This window comes from Acanthochromis polyacanthus, chromosome 7 (genome assembly GCF_021347895.1).
Source record: "Acanthochromis polyacanthus isolate Apoly-LR-REF ecotype Palm Island chromosome 7, KAUST_Apoly_ChrSc, whole genome shotgun sequence".
Lineage (NCBI taxonomy): Eukaryota > Metazoa > Chordata > Actinopteri > Pomacentridae > Acanthochromis > Acanthochromis polyacanthus.
In genome coordinates, this window is record NC_067119.1 from 9,660,610 (window position 1) to 9,685,615 (window position 25,006).

The 25,006-nt window shown below is 42.0% G+C and overlaps 1 protein-coding gene across 2 annotated transcripts in view; it reads right to left on the reverse strand.

Moving 5' to 3' along the window:
- The window catches only part of kremen1 (kringle containing transmembrane protein 1), a 68,049-nt gene that overhangs the window by 35,834 nt on the left and 7,209 nt on the right, over nucleotides 1-25,006 (reverse strand). For both annotated transcript variants that reach the window (XM_022207131.2, XM_022207132.2), the window contains exons 2-3: nucleotides 8,660-8,822; nucleotides 38-129 (exon numbers count right to left, since the gene is read on the reverse strand). In XM_022207131.2, the coding sequence (XP_022062823.1) occupies nucleotides 38-129; nucleotides 8,660-8,822 (255 nt within the window). The remainder of the gene's footprint in view (nucleotides 1-37; nucleotides 130-8,659; nucleotides 8,823-25,006) is intronic.

The following is a 25,006-nucleotide window of genomic DNA, read 5'->3' on the forward strand; positions in this document are numbered from 1 at the left end:
AGCGAGAGAGACAGATAAAGGAGTGGCAAGCTCTTACTCTGGCATGTAGGGATGTCACAGTATCTCCAGTAGATGCCGTCTTCATGATCTGCAATGTAGCACCACGGCTGAACGTCCCCATCAGGGTTCCTGCAGAGGAAGAGGGACAAAGGTTAGCAGCAACGCAAAAAATTAGAAGGTTCGGATTGTTACAGTTTGATGCTTTTTTTTCTTTTTATTCATGAACTGAATCTCTTCAGCTGTTAACTAACATTAGAAAAGATGAAATTTTCCACAACCTGACAATTAAGGTCGATTAATTGCTGATGAAAAATGCTTTAAGTTGCAGCCCTATTTGTGATTATTAAATTGTGATCTTGATGTCTCAGGTAGCATTTATGAGCCACAATTGTTTGAAAAGAGAGGTTTTATTGCTAAGTAAGTTTTCACATACAAGGAATTTCACTTGATGTTTTAGCTTATTTGAGAAAACAGCAACATATAGACTTTAGAAAGTGCTGCCAGTCAGTGGACTGTAAATCTTACAAGACAAATAGGAAGCGATGTTACATTCAAATCAGGAAAAAAAAATGCAATTCAGAGTTTAGAAATCAGAAAAAGTGATAGAACTCCTTCCAGTGTGCAGGAATGTGTAAATTAATCACCTCAGAGTGTCCAGGGTTACATAAACTACAATGTAAATAGAAACAGTTATCAAAAAATACATACATAAATGAAAACAACAGACATGTTTGCAGTGATGCATAGTTTTAGCGTTTTTTGTACCCAAAAGGCAATAAGGCCGGCATTTAGTTAGAATGAAGATCTGTGTTTTCAGATTTGTCTGTCTCAGAATAGATACAGTCAGAGATGTGCTGGAGAGCTGAAGAGGTTTACAAAGAAAAAAGAAGGTAGAGGAAGACAGAGGGGGGAGAGGAGATGATAGTCAGGATATCGGGCCAAAAAGACAAAAACACAAAGACAGACTATCAACTGAAAACCCCTCTGAAGACAGCAGAATACTCAGTAGTGTTTCAGAGGGAGATTATCTCAGCTGTGTCAATCATCCTGAGTAGCACCCCTTGGTGCTTGTTGGTTTGGCCCCTTCCTCTGCACTCTGGAGGCTTGACCATGCATGTCAGTCAAGGGCCAGACCAATTGGTCTGGTTGGAGGTCGGGGGGGAGGTTCTTTGTTCTGGGCCAGACACAGACCAGAAAAAGGAATGGGTGATGGGGCCCAGCTTTTGTCTGAAGCTGCGGCCTCTTTTGAACCTCATCAAGGCACTTTTAACCCATCATAATAAGGCTGACAGGCCCCTCGGTGCTTTTCCTTTTCAGTTTCACTTACAAAAGCGATGAGAAGTGGGACTGAAGATAGAAATACCTAAAAGCTTTGTTCAGGCTCCATAGCTCCAGGGTAATCATCTGACTTTGTAAATGACCCTCATGGCAACTTCCAAATTGCTGATAAATTAAATCAAAACTACTAGTATCCAATGGAAGCTTGTCTTGGTTCTGTTTCAGCTCTTTAAGCTCTATTTCATGATAACTGAACTGTAAAAATACACTCCCTTCTAAGATGACATTGACATTTTTTTAGCCTTGGTTGTAATTGCCAGAAACTTTTCTCTTCTCTTTTGACACACCTCATTGTAGCATCTTGAAAAAGCCCTACAGTGCTGCACTATCCTGTTTCGCCTTTTGTGTGCAAAGTTGTGAAGGGCGTTTCCATTTCTTTTCTCTTCCCATCAAGAACACTATCCTGAGTTTCCTCCTCTCTTTTCACGCATAGAATGAGGCACTGACAAAGATGTCGCTGGGAGGATTTTTCCGGGCTGAACTCGAGTTCAGTTACTGTGCTCTTTCTTACAGCCTGGGATTGTGTGAAGAAAAAAAATCAGCTAGTTAGATTTTATTTATTCTTAATCATTCCACCATCAAAACAAATCTCAACCTGACATTTTCCCATGTTCACAGGAAACCGAGTTTGTTTTTCAGTAAATCTGGACACCTTATCATGAGCCCAAATCTGTTTGTTGCTCCACCCAGATTGGTGGCAGACACCTGTTTGTCTAGTCCAAGGCTACTGTTAAAATGGGTGAAAAAAGTAAAAACTGGGTCCATCAAAACATAGGATTGTATACCCTTTATCTGTTTCCCTCTCCTCTTCTCTGTTTCATGTCTGTCGACACATAACAGCCTCATCTGAAATAAGACTCTCATGAACTCATATAAGACTCTATAGGCACTTATGTAACATACTGCATTTTCCTAATCAGTCTCTAAGGAGGCAGACATGAATTACAACCATTAGCATTAAAAAAACATCCTCAGCAGACCATCCATCTCATGTCTCACCCTCCAGCATCTTTGATCAGTTAATGATGAGGTGAGCTCCTCCCCTCTGAGCTTCCTCCAAAACCCTGATGCCCTAATAGCGCCTCATTCTCCTCTCTCTCTCTCTCTCTCTCTCTCTCTCTCTCTCTTTCTCTCTCTCTCACACACACACACACACACACACCTGCACACACCCTTTAAGGAGAAGCATGGGAACATCATCCACATGGCTAAAGTGAAAAGGCAAGCCCACATGACAGAGAAACATAATCAATCCTGCCCCGAGGTGTCTGTGTGAGGGGAGGGAGGGTCAAAGAGAAGGTGGAAAGCAGACAGTCTCAGATTAGCTGAGGTGCCAAGGTGCAGATAAGAGCAGACCTCGATGGATGAAAATCCATTCATTTAACCCGACAGCACAGAGGAAGCTTTTGGTCCTTCGGGAGACACTGATAAAAGTCACTGCCAGTCATATAGATATAGATATATATACACACATACTGTATGCATGTGTATATAAATATACGTTGGTGTGTTTAGGACGCTTTAGGGGAATCGCATTCAGTTTGATGTGCGTCAAAGGAGGCTTGCTTGGCTCTGAGTGGAAGAGCTTGTTGAAACACTCCCATACCCAGAGGTAGATCACAGAAGATGTTTGGACACTTAATTGGCACAATTACGCTGATTGACTCATTTTGCTCGGAGTGAGCCACACACTTCGGTGCAGACCCAATTATAGCCACATTGCGTTTTTGCCTCAAAGGCTCTCTGCTCCTGTGTTCGAAGGCGAGAGTGGCTTACATCTGAACGCAGAGAAAAACAGCTGTTTGTCAGAGCTGGCTGCTGTTCAAAAGGTTTCCTTTACGTTAATCAGAAAATTTATGATCACCTTTAAAATGCCTGGCACTGCGAAATGGCACATGAAAAACATCTAAAACTCATTCATGCCCAACTACGTGTGCAAATTCTGGGAACAACATGCAATAACATTTTTCACAAGATAAACTTTTAAGTGAGATTCTAGACTGAAGTTTTGTTTAGTTAAACTAGTAGACATGTAAGGAAAAAAAGATGAAAGCTAAAGTTCCCTCATTTTGCAGAATTGGAGAGGAGAAACACTGATTGCAAAGTGGTGGTGAGAGGCTTGTCTGGATTGGGGTTTGAGGTCAACAGCAGATCAGAGTCTGGCAATTTACTGCCTGAGAGAAGACTCTTTAATTGACTTGGATGATTTAGCATGCAAACTGCTGCCTGCTGCTGCTCTACATGAATGCATGTATTGAAGAGGAGGGCTTGTTGGTTGTAGGCTGATGTACAGTCTACTGTCCATTGTTGCTCTCTCTCTCACGGTCTACTTGTGCTAAATGAGGTTGTGGTGTTCCTGTGTCATGTGTTGCTGGCAAACACACCACTGTGTTCTGTGACAAATGTCTTTAAAGAACTGACTGATTGATATTAAAAAAAGCCTTTTTCTCAACTGACGTCCATTAGAATCCAGCCTGATAGATATTAATTTTGGCTTAATACATGTAGGACTGAAGATATCTGCTCCTGAAATTTCTGCCTCCACTACAATGCAATGAAGACAAACTGAACTGAATATGAACTATCCCATATCTTTCCAAATAAACAGTCCTCATTACTCTGGGTAATCTGCAAACACTTTTATCTGAAAATGTTTCTTGTGTAGAATGTAGATCCAATGAAAACTGTTGACACTGAGGTCTGAGGATGCTGCTAAAGTCCCTCCTCAGCCCTTGATTAAACCCCTAAAAACATGTCAGTGTGTCAAAGTTACGTAAAGTTTGACTGATATGTAACTTTACATATCGTTGCGTAACCTAGAATGTGCAGATCTATTAAATCCTTGCATCTCTCTCTCACCATTCTTCCATTGTTAGCTGCAGCTCAAGTAAACTAGTTAACCAACGACTCGGCTCAAAAACTTAAACTATTCTACGCTACTGGACAAAAAACAGATCCTGAAGAATAATGATGCCAGAAAGGCAGGCTTAAAATTGGAAGTGTTACCTATTGTGTGCATGATATGTCTTCCAGCTTTTAAAACACACCATGTGGACATGGTAACAGGATAAAAACTTGATTTTCACTGGAGGAAGTCTGAAAATCACTGTTTAGCGTACTACAAACCAAATAGGAAGAGCCATTTTGGACACTTCTCTTACAACTTGGATTGGCACACACTTTCTGCCTTGAATCATCACAAAAGATGACCTGTCTGTTTGAGAGTTAAAGGCACAAGGCCTCGTACAAACATATTTAAAGGTCAACATGTGCATTTCAACAACAAACGTCAATTCACTGGATGCCTAATGGTGAGTGGAAACTGAAGATTACATTTTACGAAAACGGACAATGTAATCTGCAGCTTTAATCAATTTACTTTTGGATTCGGGCTCAATATTGGACTAATTTAGCAATGATGGAGCCACATTTTGCTCACATCTGCAACAACAAAGCATAGCAGCTAAGCCTTGGGGCCACTGCAGGATTCTGAGCTATGTAACAGGCTGAACTGATCCACAAAACATGACTTTTTAGAAGCAACGAGTAAATGATGAAATAGATGACCCCACGGGATCTTTACATTATCCAGGGGACTTTTGTTAATCCAAGTTCAGTAGCATACAAACAAATTCAATGAGAATACAGAATAAGAGAAAAAAGATATCCACTAACAGTCCTCTCATCTCTCAAAACCTCAATAAATATGACCAAACTATTTGCAAACTGAGTTCCAAAAACAGATCCTTCAAAGACAAATGTCCAAACATATAAGAGGTACAATTTGTTCCTTCTCTCATATTACTGTAATGTTGGTGTGGATGCTTTGCCGTAGCACAGTACATCTTCTGATGGGACATTTCTATTAACTTCTTCAATTTAACTAAGCAGTGCCCTGGGATCATAATAACATTCACACAACCAGTGCAACAACTTTGCTGCAGTTTTCCTGACCTCAGATTTGCACCTGACATCATGGAGATTCAATTACAATCAACTTGGGGAACACTATTCACTCTGGCATTTCCATTATCTCATCTATGTAAGGGAAAAGCATTAGAAGCCATAGTGAACACTCATAAATTCTATAGTACACACACACCTGCATATAAATAGCCATCAAATGGCTGGCAAAGCTATTAAACCACCCACTGAACCATCATACACTTCACACCCTCATACTAATGCACCTGAGGGAGAGTCCAATATCAGCCAGTAGGAGCCATAGACTGGAAGGAACAATAAATGAAATATAAATCAGAACTTTGATTTGTGTGATGTTCTTCTTATGAATGTTGTGAAGCGTTCAGAAAAGGTCAAAGAAGTACTTGAAGGCTGAAAAAGTGTCTTGTTTAAATGTAAAAGTGTGGAATGATTACAGACCGACATCCGAGCTCAATACCAGACTTGGACGTAGATCATGTACCTCCGTTTCACGATACGAAATGAATTCAAAACCGAACCATGCCGATGATCAGTAATGTGATATGCGCTGTTGAAAAGAGCCTCGCTAAGTCTCAGCTTAGACACAAGAGCTCTTGTCCTTTTCCTGAAGCTTTGTGCTTCATTCTTTGCAGGGGAATAAAGTGACATTTCCCCTCCGTCCAGTTTCTCCCTGTTTTCACTGGGGTATTTTATGGCAGGCTGTAAAGATGAAATGTGGGGGCTGTTGGGGCACTTTCTTCAACACTACTACAGTGACCGCTTGACTAAATTACCACCAAGGAAATGCTGGTGATGGGACAAAAAAGTCTGTTTGTAATCCTCTACTTCTCAACATGTGATACGTGCTTGGAGCTGTGTGTTAAATTTAGGAAACGTAGAGATTCCTGGCTGCACATTATCCACCTGCGCACTGGCCTCTGCTCTAATTTCTTTAAACTGCCCTCAGGGTGAGACATGCCTAAACTACCCTGGCTCTCTTTTATTACCCCTCCTTCTTGCTTTCATTCTGCCATCCTCCTTTTTGTCTGTGAATTACCACCTACTGTGAAGTTCTAGCTAGAAATATTGACAAAAATCAAACGACAGATGAACACAGATATGGTAGGAATATGGGAAACAGTTTGAAGGTGAAAGTGGGTTAAAGAAATGTTGGAAACGATTTGCATTGCGAGATGTACCTCATGTAAATAAGCGGATTTGCAAACCAAATTAGTTAGCAACGTCCAAGACAGTTTCCCACATTGCTGGAAAAATCCATCTCATGATCCAGCTCTCTGCGATCAAACGAATCAAACATTGCGGTGAGATAACCCCCTCTTCTGCGGATACGTTCATAATATGTGCACAAGACACACATGTGGGTGGACTAATGCACAATACTTGCCCATGCACAGACAAGCCACAAATGCCATCCCTCATGTTTTCCCAATGAAATGGCCACTTTGGTTCCCATAGCGCAGCTGATGGTTGAATCCCTTTCAAGGAAAAAGTCTGAAAGAACTTGCAGTTTCAGCCCTAAGTGACAGAAATCCCTATGTCGGGAAACTAGCAAAGCTATGAGCTGTCAGTGAGTTGGAAAAGCTGCTAACTGCATCTGATGCCAAGAAAACAGTCAAATCCAAACAATGAAGATATCCTTCTTGAATCGCTTGTTGGATGTAATGCACTCCTAATGTGCAGGGAAAGCATTTCTCGATCCTCAGGACGTATCCTCCTCATAAATCTTCAGAATTCCCATCCAGTTCAAGTAAAAACAAATCCGTCCGGTGCCACTTCAAAGCATTGCTGCATTATGAGTTTACAACCATGACTTAGAGCAATGTTTCGGAGGCTTCGGGCCGAGCAGGGGAGGGTGTTCTGTTTCTTATGGCCTGGCGATCCGAGCCAAGCCACTGTTCTGGACGTCTCGATGAACTGACTCACGAAAGAGTGCGGCTCCCTGAAAATACACAAGTTTGACAGTTGTGCATACAATGCTGACAGTTGTACTTGGAGTGTGACTGACGGATAGAAAAGGCTTCCTAGACACCCAAAGCAACTGTCCCCCTTCGCATTCCAGGGACGAGGGATGGAGATTTGCTTACACAAACTCCTCAAGCGTGTTTGCATCCTTGCGATGACAGGGATAAATGCTCTCGTTGGGTACCACCAATGAAATATTCAGAGGCAAATGTCTGAGCAGGTTCCCTTGTGCTCAAATCCTTTGCAACAAGACAGCGACCTGGTTCTAAATTATTCAGAGTGCTCTGTGTCTGAAGTTCAAAGCTCACTCAAACAACAGAGTTTTGAAGGTACCATTCAATAGCATAAATTACAATTACAAATAAAAATAAGATTGGGAGCCTTACATTGTGAGTCACTGCTCAGGACTCCGGGGTGAATCTGGAGCACAGAGGGAGACTGATGTATAGTAAAAAATACAAATAAAGAGTTGCTGTTCTTCCAGGCAACTACAGATAAAGTTTACTTGAAATGCTGAGTGGAGAAATGAGAAATGTAGAGAAATATCTAAATAAGCTTTTACTTTTTTCTCTACATGCAGTGTCTGTTGAACACATCAAAATTTGAAGAATATTTGTGAGACTGAGTCTTATTTTTGACAGTTCTCTAACAGGATTTACCATCCAGGAAGTAAACACTTCATGATTTGTACAGGTGAAACAGATGAAATACAACGTATTAATTACTAACCTTTCAAGGTGCTAGCATTTAGTTTCTGTTATCGTTGGACAAAGTCAGGTTCCTTGTTCCTTGTTCAAGATGAGAGTCAAGGCAGAGGTATGTTTTCAGTGCTGCATCTTTGTCTGTCATCAAGATTATGCAAACGGTACCAGGCAGAGTTTTTAAATAATGTATCCGGATCACTTTCTTTAAAATTGTGAGATGGGGCACTGGGCATCGCTCTCTGAATGCCCTTCTATTTTCTTCCAATTTATAGTCTTTGTACTAACCTCAGTTTACCAGCTGTGGGCAGCAACTTCACAGCTAGTAAATACTCATATTCTAACCTAACTCATGGTAAGACAGCAAATAAGTTGATTTCTCGAACAACTACGACATGACTGATGATTCTGAGAAGTCATGAGATGATATTTTTTAGCATTTTCTCTAATCTGTGAATCTTTTCTTGCTAATTACTTTATAGATAAATCACTGAGGCCTCCATAATTCTAGCACTATTTTGCATTATTCACATTGTATTTATATTTTTAAAATTTATTTAAACTTTTTCTTGACATAATATGGCCACAAGTCCATCGACCTTTGGACTAAACTACCAGACAGTCTCATATCCCCATAAACTGCTTTAATAAAAAGTCAAAGTCAAACATAGTGAACCGTATCCATGAGCTGCACTATTAAACTTGCAGCATACCTGCAGTAGTTGTGGCTGCCCAGACCTCCTTCTCCATTCGGGTATTTGAGGGTGTTGTAAGGATGCTGGAAGGTCTCATTCCAGAAGAGGCAGGGTTTACCACCATGCAGGCTAGTCTGGTTCTGGAAACCCCTGTAGTCTTCCCCGTTTGCAGTGTAACACTCTGGAAAGATGGGGGGAAACAAGGAGAAAAAAAGAGGGTAAATTTATAAATTAAAATCTGGTGTTTGCAATAAGGGATTAGACATCTATTAAGATGGAAATCAAAAGCTTGGAGAAAACTTTTAAAACAGGCATGTAAAACTCAGCCACACATGTGACCTGCTTTATTGAGAATCTGGATTCTGCGGATTACTCTTGCGTTGTTAAAAATCTTTTAATGTGTTTGGAATGATTATAGACGCTAAGTTTGGAATAATTGTATTCTTTGCCCAGGCACCATGTATTTTAAGCTCTGGCCAAATGTGTTAAAGTGAGATCAATGACAGTATTGTTTCAATTAGTGCTAACACACGAGCACAAGGGGGAAAAAAGCTGCACAGATATATAGCAAAAGCAAATATGGCTTGAATTTCCAGGAAGTGTATAACAACCATATGGCCGAGGCAGAGAGAGTGAGAAGGAGAGAGGTTCCCTGAGCAAAACAAGTGCTGGTGGAATCCTTTCCTTCCCTGAAAGAGGGAATTCAAATAAACAATGGCTGATGGAAGGATGATGAGCACTGAGCCTCGGGGGGCTCCCGTCAAGTGAGTTTAACAGCTTGAACTGAATTCCTCTTTTGATTGCATTACAATGGAAAATATTAATTTACTGTGTGAGTGTTATGATTACTCATGCTGCAGGTGCTTATAATTGGCATGACTGACAGAGCAGGATGCCTGTTCAGTGTAACCATAGGAGATAAAAAAATAGTGTGTGAGATTAAGTTGTACGCAAAGAGAAGACGCATAAGGGCAACAGTTTGAAGTTCTGATACATGTTTTGTAGGCGAATGTCAAGAAACAGCACGTGGAGCTATTACAACAATTTCACATCTTGCCTGCCAATCAAACATTAATAAGGTAAAAACAATTCTTGCTTGTTTGGATCATCTCCATGGGTTCCTGTTGCTATGTATGTGGTTAGCCAATGACCAGCCCCTTTTATCAAGTCAAGCTGTCTGGGCTGAGCATGAGCTAATGCATCGCAATATGACAGTCATTATACCCGTTGGTGAGCCAGCTGTGCTCCAAGGCTCTTTCTTATTTTCTTTCGAATCCAAGGTTTCCCAACTTCCTCTCCTGCGTCGTATCATCTGTTTTCCTCCCTCACCATCTTCTACTCTTTTTTTCTCTGCTCCTTTTGCCTGTTCTGTCATTCCCTTTCAACTCACAAAGACAAACACTTCTTTTGGGATCTCTTAACTTGGATGCTTTGTAATGCATCTCCTCTAGTCTGCTGCCAGGTCCATTCTTAACTGGCTCTTTGAGGTTGTTTCATGGATCTTTAAGAGCTGGACGACAGTTAAAAGACATCATAAATGGCTGTTTTCTTATTTGTGGGAGATCAGTGGACTCTCAAGTCAAACTTCTGTGTTATTAGAAGATGTGAATGAATGTAGAATTATATTGCTTAAACAAGAAATAAATGTTGTGAAAGTTTTATGTGCTTAGTAATTAGCTCCCCATACTTCGGACCATGCTGTGCAATATTTACAGCAGTTAGATGCACGCAAACACGCATTCCAGCTTCTTGCATTCACCACAAAAGTACTGCTAACACTTAATTTTAGGGTAAATCAGAGGCCCCGACTGTTCTCAGTGTGACAGCCAAAGTTGCTTTTAATTAGTTGTTTCGGCTGTGCTGCTCAGTCAAGCTTATCAGCCATCCATCGTCTGGCTGACAGGAGTTCAGCAGCAACAAGGAGCTGCAGGGAGTCAGGTTCCTGCAATTATGATGCCACTCTATTGTCTGTAAATGGCTCCGCTCTCTCTTAGCAAATTAATACTGCCTCGGCATGCAAGGATATCAACCACCAGGTCGTAAATCCACCTGAGAGTGGCTGAGGCAGAACACGACTCCATAAAATTAGAAAAACAGCTTAATGGTGTTACAACAGGGGTCATGCTCTTGGCACCCGTACATAAGGGAGCGATAAGAGGGGTGGCGGAAACAACTTATGATCGCGCTGACACCCAGAGGACAGGAAAGGCATGTTAAATGATGCTCACTTTACTGGTCTCAATCGATGCACCTGTAAGCAGATGCAGCTGAGAGTGCGGGGACTAGAAGACTTGGAACATAAGAGGGTGTTTTTTAATTAGTGTTGGCTGCTGTGGCACAGTTCAACAAGGATGGTGTTTCGAAATGCATTACACAATGTAATCTATACGAACTTGAGAAGATGGGATTAATTGGAAGAACTTTCTTTGTATTTACATTTGTCTGGATGCTGGCAGCCACAGCAACAGAAAGAAAGATGAGGAAACGCTGCTAGGGAGAGTCTGGCAGTGGCACAAGCGCAATTATGAGTCACTGCTCCCCAAAAGCAATCACCACTGTTACTGCCCCAGTCAAAGAGGATAACATAAGGCAGGGACGGGGCAACCGACTGCATCCCAAATGAGCTCACGTCCTTCAAACATCGTCTCCCCCAAAAGAGTGGGCATTAAAATGACTGAACTTGGCTGCATGCAGCTCTGCTCAATGCACTGTATCAAAAAGGAAAGAGCCAAATGACTTTGTAAATGTCTTCTCTCCCTCTTCTCCTCCTTCAGGAAACTTTACTCTTGAGTTTCTGGATGAAGCATGGCTTGTCTGCACATGGTCCACTTGGAACGGGTTGCTGCTGGCAATCATCCCGGCCTGCTGCGGCAAAGCTCGCTTTCCACGACGAGATGGTAAATATGGCAACGTTTTGCCACCGTTAGGGAGATGAGGGGGGTGCTCCATGTGGTTTCAAGGCACCATTTGCTTGTGGTGGGAATGGGAAGTAGCAGATCTGCAAGGACTCAGAGATAAGTGAGGCCATCGTAAAGATGAATGGACCGTTTAAAAGCCCTGCGGATGCCCACACATCTATCAAGCTAGAGAGAAAAAGCCAATTTTACATCGTAGTGGTGTGGATATGAGCATTTTATCGTTGTCCTGGAGGAAAATGAAGAGCTCATCCACTGATTGGACCGTCACCACTTCAGACCCACTCCCCTCCAAACAAGCCCAGCCCCCTCCTCACACCCCTTTCCTTGTCACCAAGCAACTGTTGCGCTCTCGTCACATGGGCCTCTGCTTTCTTGTGGTTTCATCATAGGCCGTGATGGGAAACAGAACCACCACCGCATGAGAGACAGAGAGAAGGGGGGAAAAAAGCCTCCTATAAAATACATGCAGACCTACAAATAGAAAAAGTCCGGGAAAGGGAAGAGGAGGACTCGCCCTTGACCAAGCCCTGCATTCACAAAATACAGCACCACCCCAGCAACGAGAGGGAAAAAAAAGGGGAAAACAGCAGAGGATCGCTGAGAGAGAGCTAATCGCCCTGTTATTATATTTGTTAGGATTTGCGGCTAATGACTTCCACATTGCAACTTCAAATGCACTTGATGCTCTGAGCGGGGAGGGGCGAGGGAGAAAGAAAGAGTTTGGGGCTTTGGTCATGTGATCTCAAGAGCACAAACAAACAAGCTCACAAACAAATAGTTTCTCTCAAACACACTGCCAGGTCACACAAGAGCACTTATTTGTTGTGTTTGCTACGAGGGATGAAAAGCAGCGATAATTACAGACAACTGCTTCCTCACAGAGGGCTGACATAAAGAGCTTCCTTCCATCTTTATTATATGCTTTGGGCTCTGGGGACAGCAAAGCAGGCTCAGTGCATGAGCAATATTTCCACTATAATAAAATTACGCAAAATGAGTTTAGGATAGAAGCATGCATGTACAGGATTATGCACAAAAACTAATTTGTACACAACGGGAAAGTGGAAAATGCACAGTGAAATGTACAACAGTCAAGAGACCAACCTGAGGCTACAAACAAAGATGACAGAAATGGCAGATTATTAATACACAAGCTGCCTTCCCATCACAGTGTACTGGTAGCCATTACTGTTGTGGGTCTCATTAATGTCAGTGTAGTAAGAACATAGGCCAGGCCCAGGCCAAACCAGGCCAGATGTAACGGGTTACAGAGTTCTTTTCTGAGAGGGGGGAAACACAGCTGGCTGTAACACATGTCTGGTTCCGCTTTTCTCCGACAGCATCTATTTCCACATCAAAACCTCATCGGAGTTCAGACGATCGCTGCAGGACTGCTTCACGTTTACTGTGCAGGATTCAGAGATAGCCACACACTCAGCGAGCCTGCTTTAATGAAGTTGCTTAGGAGACTTCTCAGAGGGAGGGGGCAGCAGCACAGCAGTTAATGGACCACACCTCGCCTCCCCACTCCTCTGATCTCTCCTGTAAGAGGGATTTTAAAAGCACCCTCATGTGGGAAGGTCAATGAAAGTGCAGTGAAAAAAGCAAGGGTGCTTCCCAAGTGATGAGGAAAGATGCCTTTTAACTAGTTAAGTTTGCAGACAATGACTCCTCAACGGGATTTTACAGTCCCCGCTATCATTTCATGCCTTTTGTCATAGGTTGTAGCCCCAGATAACCAGGCCATCAACCAAGACCTCATTCAGTCCCAAAATAGCCTCCATCATCACCAGCATTCTCCCTGCATAAAACCCTCCACTGCACCCCCCCCCCCCCAAAATTCACTACCACAGTAGCCACAGACCCACCGGACTCCCTGCCAAAGTTGCTGGGTAGCACCTATAAAACATGGCCCCATCTCGTTTTTGTGCGGCCTCTATTATTTAGCTCCGTAATGGAAAGAGTCTAATCTGCCAGTGGTGGGCTAAAAGCGCTGCCAAAATCCCCTCTGTTTGAAGTCGCTTGTTGCAAAAATGGAAAACATAAAAGGTTGTGTGTATATATATATATATATTTTTTTTTTTGCCACAAGCGGCTTGCTGGCCCTAAAATTATGTCCAGAGTCATTCTGAAAAATTAATCAGCAAACATACTAAAGCTCATAAAAACAAGCACCTTTGTAGGATTTCCCGTAGTGGCTAAAAATGATAACTGACAAAACACAACACAGATGGACAAGGTTAGTTTTGGCTCGGTGAATGGACAAGGATGGAGCGAGGTGGGATGATTTTGAGTTTTCGCTTGGCAGACATTCAGGGAGTGACTGATGGGCTGCAGACTTTGACAATGACGTAAAGGACATTCAGAGATTTGCTGAAACCCTGAGGGGAAAAAGTCGCTGGCAAAAAACCCTCGACATCCGGGACCCGCCAGCCAGCCTGACATGAGGGTGGATGGGGATGTTTTGTTCATTTGCCTCCCACTGGTATCGCCTTCCAAATTTCTTCAAAACACTCTCAACACGTGCCAGAAAGTAGGCCAGATTTCCAAGCATTAAAAGCTTCTTCACTTCTAATGGCGTCCTTGTTTCACATAGGTTCTCCTACACTAACTTAAAATCACATCCCTCTGCTTACAATAAGATGACAGGGGTTGCAGGGCTAAACAAATAGAAGAGGAAATCTCCTGCATACTCAACACATGCAACTGAACCTGCTCAAAACCAAATCTGACACTAGAGCAAACAGGGCCTGTGCAGCCGGGAGACTACAAGTGAAGGAGTGGAGGTAGAGAAGCTGAGGGCGTTCAGTTTAGAGCTAACCAAGGTGCACAGTTAGGCCGCCTGGGATCGATCCATCTTAAATTAAACCAAACAGCAAATTAGAGGAGAGCGCTGAGACTGCAGCAGGGATTGTGAAAGACAGAGTGACGGCAGGGGAAGCGAAATTAAGCAGAAAAGAAAAGAAGAGAGGTAAACGGAGAGGCAAACAGAGCGAGTCAGGGTGGGACAAAGACCGTTTTTATGATACCGCAGATTGTTAACCCAGGCTCTAATTTTCTCCTTCTTGTACATAGCACCAGTGAAGTGAACACTTGGTTTATTTCGCATTTCCCCATTATAGACAGGGCCGACAAAGCCCAGGCTTGTAAAATTAACAGCACACACAGACCCCAATGCCAGGGGTCTGAGTTTGAAGGAGATGTGTGGTGCAGCTGCATGCTGGGGCCCTTTACTAACAAACAAACAAGCGATGCTGGGCTTGAGAGAGAGAAAATATGTGTTTCTAATGCATGTCATCCTTATATGGGCTCATCTTTGCAAGCAGCCTTTGATAACTAGAAGATCTACGGCTGGTGATACAAGTCATGATGGCTCACTGTTGCTAATGGCCGTGCACACCTCGCATGGGGGTGTTTTAAGCTTACTCTTCTTTTTTGTTTTGCCTGTACACGGATGGTAAAATGATCCCTCAGTCAACTTGTACTGTCAGATGCCCCGATAAACACATGCAGTGACAAAACACGCATTAATCTGCACTCCTACCCTCATCATTCCAGCTCTTTTTTCCCCCTCCTCCCTCTCTTCATACCCATACTTCGCCCCAGATGCACTTACAGTGAGAATGAAAGGGAGCAATTTTCATCAGTAGAGCAGCCGCAGTATTTTAAGATGGATCCAAAGTCGAGGGAAGGAAGGAAGGAAGGAAGGACACACAAAAACACACAGGCTCCTTTGTTCCCTCAGTGGTGGGACCAGTGTCATTGTGGTGATGCCATTCTCACCCACTCATCGCTGCACTGTAGATATATCGCCCACTGAGGGTGTGTGTGAGCTAACATGTTTGTGCGTTTGAGTGCACACGTCTGTCAACTGGCCTGACTCCTCTTTTCACAATAGGCCGGCCTTTTCAAATGCGCCAATCAATTTTGTGGTAGCCTCGTGTAAGCTGTGCGGCTTCGGCTCGCCTCCTGTGCGCTCTGTCTCTCACCCGCTTTGTGTTGCTCCTGCCTTAACATTTGGATTCGCACACAGCGATGCACATCAGAGAGTAAAGCCACCTCGAGCTGACATGAAAGCCGGACAGCACCTCACGGAAAGGTGAGCCACGGCGGAATAAGAGATGGGTTGCCGCTAAACACACCTGTTTTCGATTGTCCTGTTTGTGCTCAGGTTTAGCCGGTATCTGAAGAATGTAAATTATATGTGGTTTTGGTTGGAGCTGAAGTTCTTGTCAGTGCTGTTGCAACTATTACAGACCTCCCCCCTCCTCACCCTCCGCCCCCCAAACACACACTCTCTCAGAGGTCCTGTGTGATTACAGGGTTCAGGGAAGATGAGGTTTGACTAGGATAAATAAAGGTCTCAGGTTTAGGAGGAGGGATCGATGCGACCTGCTCTGCTGATTTAAAAAACAAACAAACAAACAAACAGATCAAAAGCTCAGTCCATTCCCCTTGTTTATTCTGAAAATACATCATTATGAACAGAATGATGACTCATCTTTTTCAGTGCGAATCGAGAAGCTGCAGCTCATCGAAGGACGTTTTTTGATCGGCTCTAAGAATAAGAACAGGATGTCAAACAACTGCACACCGGTCATGTGTGATTCCTTTTAGTGTCCTTCGAGGGCACAGATGTTGCTGGAAATGTTTTCCTTTTTTTTGCAGAACTCCCAAACACTATCCTACTTTTTTCTGACAGACATTTGCTGCCGCTTGGAAGAGAGTTTTATATACTTTGCTCAACTGTTTGGATTAGTTATTTCCTGTTGTGAAGATTCTTCTTGCCAGCAGTCATAAACAACATCAACATTTTAATTTGGGGAATGAGTGCATCAGTTGTAGCTAAAGAGTGGGTGGATGACTTATCTCTGGTTCAAGCTCCAGACTATAAATCAGAGCATAAACTGGCAATTTTTGTCTTTTTTTAAAATTAAACCTTGCTTACAATATGATATATTGAAGATGTAATTAATGAACCAGTTATACAGTTAAGAGGAACTGGTTGTGAACAAAGTATGTTTAATTTAGATGTTTTTCGTCATTTGAGTTGATAGATTTTGTGAGCCCTTGAAGTTTGATCACTTCTGCATGGGGAAAATTCCTTGTATTTGAGGTTTCTTGCTGCTTGCATCATTATCAATTAATCTGCTTATTATATCCCAAAGAAACTGATTATTTATTTCCATAAAAATCCCCATGAGTTCTCAAAGTTAGTATCTTTAGATGCTATGAAGACATCACCTTGTAATCAAAGCAGTTTGCTTCATTGCTGTGTGAAATGGCGTAGCTGGAAAAGTAAAAAAACAATGTGTGTAATCTGTCAATCTGTCTTGATATTCTCTAATCCAGCCGCCAAGGCCAGGACGCCACACCAGCCTGGGGATCCTGAGCTTTACATGCAGCTCTGAGGGCCCCTTTTTAGTAAATGTTCCTCTCAGAGATGGAACAACATGGTTACTGGAAATTGGGCTTAAGTTGATCAAGTGTCTGGGAGCTTAGAGCCATGTGTTGTTATTAAATGTAACTAAATCAGACAAACGGTGGATTTCATTCACGCTGTGGGCAGTGCAGGGAATTAGACTGACTGAGGCGGGAGGGAGGGGAGACTTTGCTCAAGGTAGGTCAGCCTCGACAAAAATGGCAATAATGTACATTTAAAAACTGAGGTTTGAGCAACTTCTTGCTCGCAGTAGTGGATTAACAGACTCCATGTGTTGAGCACAAACATGCATCCATCTGCATCCAATGAATCTCCAGCATGCTCGTTTGGAGAGAGTGGTAAACACATCAGAAAAAAGGCCCCAGCGTGTTTGTTTTGTCTATCTTTGTAAACTACAGATGGAGGCACTGGTTTGTTCCCTCAGCATTCTTTGGTATGTTTAGATTTTTTACACTTTAAATCAATTTACATTGCGGAGAAAATCTCTTACATGTCAACACATTCTGCCTTAATCTCAGGCCGCACTCATCACTTATTGTTGTTGTTTGAACAATCCGCAATCATTGTCACCAGATTAATTTAAATTTGCGGGTGGATTCTTGTTTTTGTAACATGCTCAAGTTTTTTTCTTTTAATTACCTTGCCACAGTGACCTGGTCAGGGCACCACAAGAGCACATTTCCACTGTTTGAAATCACAAAAGGTTGTCAGATAAACCGCAACTGAGCGAACTTTCAAGGACACAATAACAACAGCACAACAGGCTGCTACAGAGGGTACCACTGCGTTCAACATCAGACCCCTTTTAAACAGCCACGTCTCCAGTTCCTGATCTTGACTGTGAAAGCGATCCTTTTTCATTGTGGTTTGTGCGGCTGTGGGAAGAGCAACAGTACTGGGAACCAGATGGCTCTGGTAAAAGACAGGGGGCATCCCACCGGCCTCCCTGAGAAAGGGATCTGTTACGGAGGATCTATTGAGGGCCAGTAGATTCTGTTTCATGGCATCGGCCAAGTGTGACCACCCCTCGGTTGGTGTGGGTCGAGGGCTGGTGCCATGTAGGCTGCTGCAGACCCGGCCCGTTTTGTGTTCACCTCTGAGAGCTGTATTCACCTTCGATGCTGGACAGACAACTAAATCAGGGCCTCTTGGCAACTTGGGTTACATCTCTTTTGACTTCAAGCCTCTTTCAAAGAGCCTCACATTGCAATGGGATATGAGCGGCTCCACAGCTTCAGGAACAATGGCTGTTTGTGAAAACGGTTGACTGAGATGTTCCTCTGCATTTGTAAAGTGAAGTCCATGAACTGTTTATCTCAGTTAACTATCGCCAGAGAATCGCAGCTCCAGTTAATGGACATCTATTTCCATATTCTTTCAAAAAGCGACCACACTGAAACACGCAGTTCGACCTCCGTTCTGCACTCTCTGATCCACTGCACATTTCCTTGTCACGGCTTCTTAGCTCTGTCCGCTGCTGGCTTTGTTCCTTTGTTTGCTGTCCACTTAGCTATGTCTGCTCCCTTCACTTGTCCAAATGTTTGCTCTGTCCACTTAGCCATGTCCACTTGCTTGGCCTTGTCAAGTCAGTCCTGTCTGTGGGCGTTTCCTGCAAGGAGGAAAGGAGACAATTTGCCTCTTCGGCCACAAACTGCTACAGCTGGACACAAACCAGACCCCGAGGCTCAGCAGCGAAATTACTCTCCATTTATTTAAAGTGGTTGCCATTACTCTACCGCAGTAGAGCACAGACCTCAGTGGCCATGGCCCAACCATAACTGCAGTATAAAAAGAACTAAAGTTCGACGGACAGGTCATGTCTCACACAGTAGCAATTCAATATCTTCCCGTTATGTTCTTGGTTACGCTTCTCAAAACTCTGAATTGCATGTGACACCACAAAAATACATGGTTGCTTTGAAACTAGTCTGTGAAGATTTTTGTAAAAACACCCAGCCAATCTCTGGCGAGATATTTGGAACATGTTACATGTCTGAATCAAAGAAAGAATAACAGCTAATTTACCTTAATCATACTATGTCAAAAGCTTTATTAATAGTGCGTTCAAAAAGAGAACTACAGAGACGGGAAGCCAGTATGGTTTGGGGCCTGTACCAAAACAAATCAAAACAAACTTTAATCATTTTTTTCTTGGTTCTCCTTCAAACGCAGAAACAATACATCAGCTAGTGAATGCTGAGAGGAAACAGCAAAGCTGCACTTCCCGTTATCAGCGCACCCAGAGCTGATAACACTCAGTCCTCGTTGTTAAAAAAAATCCAGCTTTGAGGCAGAAAGTTCTATTTTGTGTAATGTTTTCATGCATCAGCCACTTCCTCCCGAGGGCCTTAAAATCTCCTTCAAAATTCCATTCTCGGTGAACGGAGTTTTGATAATGAAAACAATTGTTTGTTTGAGAGTTAATAGAATTCATAGAAGAACATCAGGCTCTATGGTATTTCATTACTGTTCTCAGAGTATTTGATTTACCCTCCTGCCCTGGAGTGTGTTCCAGCTGATGGGCTCTGACTGCTGCAGAGAGCACCAGCAAAGCTCAGAGAGAATGTCATCCGGCATTGACTGGAGAGGGTCTCCTCATGCATACACAAATGTCAAGGTACACAAGCGGCCAGGGAACACGGCTCACGCATAACAGTATTAAAATGGGAAGAGAGAGGTAGATCAGTTGTAAGAGAGGAAGGAAGACAACTTGGGGAACAATCTGGACAGTTTGATACAAACTCGTGAGAGAATAAGTAAGTGTATTACTTTGCTCCATTCAAAACCAACACGTCACAGTCATTCAGAAAAACACTGACTAGTCGTGACTGACCTTTGAGCAACAAAACCTCACAAACCAGTATTCTGACCACATGAGCGCACTCTCCCACCTAAACATTGTTTATCTCTTTCAAGCCCTGACAGTTGTGTACAGCCGGCAGCAGCTTGACAGCTTAATTCCATGTTGTCTCACAGGACCGCCTCCGTGGATCAGGCACTGAAGTGACACGCTCAACCTTGCAGCACGTTGTTTGGGGACGCCCTGTGCTTTACACGACTATCGCATCTGTCATGCCTCGTCACCTGCGAGGGGGGACTCTCCACGCACCACCATCGCCATCATGGATCCTGAAGCCAGAACTGGCCGGGCTGCTTTGCATGCCGGGTCGGCCATCCAACCGCCCAAGCAGGTGGTGATTTGCACGAGGTGAGAGAAAAATGAAAGAGTGGCACGCGGCGGAAGTTTTAAAAGAGAAGCGGAAAGTACGGGGAACAACACAGAGGGAGGTACTTCGATCAAATGAGCGTAAGCCTTTGAACACGACAGGACGATATTCACAGTGGCACGATAATAAGCATGATTGTGTTTATAATAACTAGGTCCGTTTCTCCGTCTTAGTGGTTGGTGGTTTTATGGGCGGTCCAGTCCCTTGGCATGGGAGAACAAGGGCGTTGCCCACAACTTGACCTTTGCAGGGCACCACCCAGAGGTTAACAGGAAGTAAATGGGCAGCAGATTGACATAGAAGCACACATTTCTGAACTGGATGGTTTTTTTTTCTCTTCTGTTCCCAACTATGAGCCAGATTCAACTTACTTTTAGCCAAGTAAATGAGGAAATTCTTCAAAACTTTGGCCTGTCTTCACAAGTCAAGACATGCTGAGTATCAAGAGAGTTGGGATATGCAAAAAGAAAAATACTCTGGTGTATTTTCTTTCATTCTAGACTTTCTAGCCTTCAAGCCTGGCTTCTCAATGAATGTACGTTTCCTGGGCTTCTCATCTATCATCACTTCATAGGGCTGCCACTCACAACTATTTTTCTATTGATTATCTTGACTATTTTACTGACTTTTCAGTTATTGTCAAGAGTATTTTTTCTCCAAATTCTTTCATAATGCAGCATAGTACAAAAGGTAAGGAAGATTTAAGTATTAAAGCCCAAAATTGTGGTGTGAACTGAAAAGTCAAAATAAAAATACAAAAAAGAGAGTTTATCATTTAAGTTAGTGCCTCTCCAAAGAAATCCAAGTTTCTATTAAACACCTTCAAAAGAGTGACAAAGTTCAGTCTGCATATTAAACAAAGTGCAGAATGGATATGGTGGACACTTGACAAGCGCAGAACAAATAAAGGAACTCATTTTCTCATTAACGTTGTCTTTAACTTACGTGTCTGGTGATTTTAGTGATGCACAGCAGCAGCTTGGACGTGACTGCTGCAGTCTCAATGGATCATGTTTCAGTCACTATTTGATACTCATTCCCTTCTGACTATAGAAACAAAAAGTATTTTAACTGGAAACAGCTTTTTTGGGGAATTACATGTGAATTAAATGTGAGCACAGGAGAGAAGTAAAGTGTCTCCAACTGAGCAGCATCTGCATGTTTCTGTCAAGGTTTTCGTACACGTGTGTGATGATTTAAAATATTCCCATACTCTATCATGAAAATGTCTATTTTTTTTTTAAAGAATCTTCTTTTATAATGTCTTACTGTTATTACACAGCCTTGAGGAACATTCCCTTTCCATTTCACTGCACATTCTGCATAAGTATGTGACAGATAAAAACTCTGGAATCTACTCTCGAAGCCTTGATTCTTTGAATACTGAGTCAAATTTTGATGCCGCCGCAGCCGCCGTTGTGGTGCCGACAGCAGCTCACCAATGATAGCAGATGAAAACAGCTAATAAAGACAAAACAAACACATAGTGACACTGAGGAAAAACCTTTGTTATGAAGAACTAAGATTAAATAATGCATAGCTTAAAAATATTGATGTTAACGTTAATTCTGCCGTCCACCTGCAGCTGTTTTACTAAGTAGCTATGGTGAGCTAGTGTCACTGTTACTAGCTTTGAAATCTACCTCGTTGACAAGCAAACCATCAAACAAATGGACCAGAAAATTTGGTGCTACTCAGAGGAAGAGCAACTTTTTTTGGAGAAGAGTAAATTTGCAACTAATGAAATAATCTCTCTCTTAATCATTCTTAAGGTTTGGTACAACAGTTCCATATAAAACATAAGAAAGTGAAATTGTCTATCGTATTTTGCTGCTTTGTCTAAATGCAAGAATACTGAGTTTCTAATGATATAAGATGTCAGGAAGCAACACAGAGATTAATCACTTTTTGCTCGATAAAGTAACAACTATCACAACTGCAATAGTAATTAATTTTCTGTCAGTGTCTCTCAGTGTTCATATTTCAAGTACACTTTAAAATAATTTGATTCCAAGTTGCCTCACCATGCGGTGGTGATAGCACAGTTGTATGTGTTACTCCCTCCGTGTGCAAACTAGCATTTTAGCATTTCAATTAACAGTTCCAGTGCCAGTTGCCGTTAACGAGTGTAGTTGGGTTTTGTTAGTGTGTTTTGTGTTCTTTGCTAAACTTAACCTCTTGGGGCATTCCACCACTCCACTGAAGATTTACGAGGCCTCCATATGTGCTGGTGTGCGCCTCATTATGCATGGATGCAACACAAAGAGGAGACAGGCTGACAGGGTTCACTGTGAAAACAACCAGGTCGTAATGACTGGACCTGTGAGTAACCTGCAGGACCTTTAAAGGAGTGCAAAGTTTTATGGGGTGTATAAGCGTTTTAGAGAGATTAGCCCACTTGTCAGCTTACTCATCATTCCAGTGAGTGATGAGAGAACAGACAGCAAAAGCAGCCACGTGTACCCCCGGTAGATTACTCTGTCCTGTGATTGATGCAGACATCTTTGCATGTCCTTGACTGAAAGGCAAAGGACTCACATTAGCGCAAAAGTCAGAAAAAAGAGAATAACAGCTTTTACTCAACCCGTGTTTCCTCATAGCTACAGAGTAATCTATTTATCCAAATAGTTTGATTGTCATATATGAAGATAGTGGTCGAAACTCAATCCAGTGAAGGAGGAAGATTGTTAAAGTCAATAACAGCTACACTTTAAAATGCAATTATTTGTTCTCAGCAGCTGCTAATAAGGCTGATAATGCCTGTCAGGTTAAAAGTTTAGGTTAGTTTGCAACTGTCATGTAAAAATGTATGCCATGTGTTAACGTACATTGAAGAAGGTTTGCCCAGTGAATGTGTGCAGCTAAAAATCTTTACATACGATAAAAGTAGGAGTAATATGTTAATTAGGGCTGAATAATAATTAAAATATGGAAATCACAAAACTGACAAGGAGCTACAATTGTTGTTATAAAGGTTAAGATGTGCCACAGCATATATTATTATAAATGAAGCAACATGGTGCTACAGAGATGTCCTATAACCGCATGCTCCAGACAGAAGGGAATGTTTTTATATTTTGGGGGGTGGAAAAAGGTGCAAAAATTACCCACTAAAATCATGGCTCATACAACAACAGCAGTAACTGTCACAACAACCACAATATAATGTTTTCTTGCCTATTCTTCAGCTCTAGTGTTGGTTACTGATGCTCTGAGTAAATAACTGGAAAAAATACAAGTACATGTAGGTCTCTGTATCAGCAATCAGCCAAAATAAGTTAAAAAAGTATCAGCACATTTGATATCTAAAGCAAAAGCATTGTATATCCCTGCTGCTAATCTTTCTAAACAGATTATATTGCACACAGAAAAGTTTAAAACAAAACCACAATTAGTTGCTCTTGATGCTTGGACTGTGGATCAAACAGACTGATTATTATTTAGTGTTGTAAATTTCCCCACTGTGGGATTAATAAAGGTTTAATCTATCTATCTATCTATCTATCTATCTATCTATCTATCTAATCACTACAAATCAACGCCATTGATCATGTTACGGTGGAAGGGCCACAGCTAACACATTTAAGTAGTTAAGTCTAAGTAGCAGTTATGTAGAAATCAGCTGAGTGTATAGAAACTGGATGCAAAATACAGTTTTTACCTGTTATTGGCAACTTTGCCTGGTATCATACATGGACACTAAGAAACTGGTCAGATTAAATTAAAATAGTGAGGATAAATACAACATAGGCATAGCTGCAAGCATAGCAGCATTTTTTTTGGAAAAAAATTATTCCTAAACAAGTCACCTGAATGAATAGAAAAGTATTATTACACTATCAAACTTTCAGCCTTGCTACTGGTCACCTGTCACTCAGTACAGTGTATTATAATTCTGCTTGCTACAGGAAAAAAAACATCTGATATCCACGTACAAGCAAAAGGAAAATATGAAAAACAAAACTATCATAAAGGTTTGACAACTTGGGGTAGAGGAGAAAACTGTAAACACAACACTGACATATTATGACCTTGATATAATGAACACACTATCAAACAACCACAGAGAGAAACAGAATTTATTTGGAGTTATATCTCTGTTCACCTGAAAAATAAATTAGAATAAAACATTCACTCTTCCTTTAGCTTTGGTTTGTCTCCAACAACTTCAGAAATTCATGTTTGTCTCTTTTGCTGCTATAAGTTCCACCATATTCACCAACTAGTCACTGATTTTAGTTGTTTTTAAGAGATTTATGGCTGGTGAGACAATAAGTGAAACGAAACAATGGAGCTGAGACTTGTAAAAAAAAAAAAAAAAAAAGTCAAGAAAATTAAGCTGAAACAGTATGCAGAGTGAAGGAGAACTGCAAAATTGGGTGCTAATTCCCTATAAATTTGCCACCATACACAAAAGCACTTCCATTTAATCCACTATGAGAATCATCAATTAGTGCTGATTGTCTTAAGGACCACATATCTCACCGTCTTCATTAGCAGACGGATATCCAAGCTCAATGTATGAATGTTATGTAAAATTTAGAAATCCTCTTACTTTTTGTACTCAATTAAAACAAGACTGGTCGCTCAACAAGCTACTATACATTTCTAATTTACTCAAATCCTGATTCCAAAGCTAAGTAATGGAAACAGACTCCCACTGGTTTCCAGACATCCTGAACAGCAACTCACAGTAGATGTGTAGCTGAGAGTACACACAGTACAGCACGTCAACGTAAGCGAGCGGTTTGTCTGAACGTATGTCTGCTGCACAGAA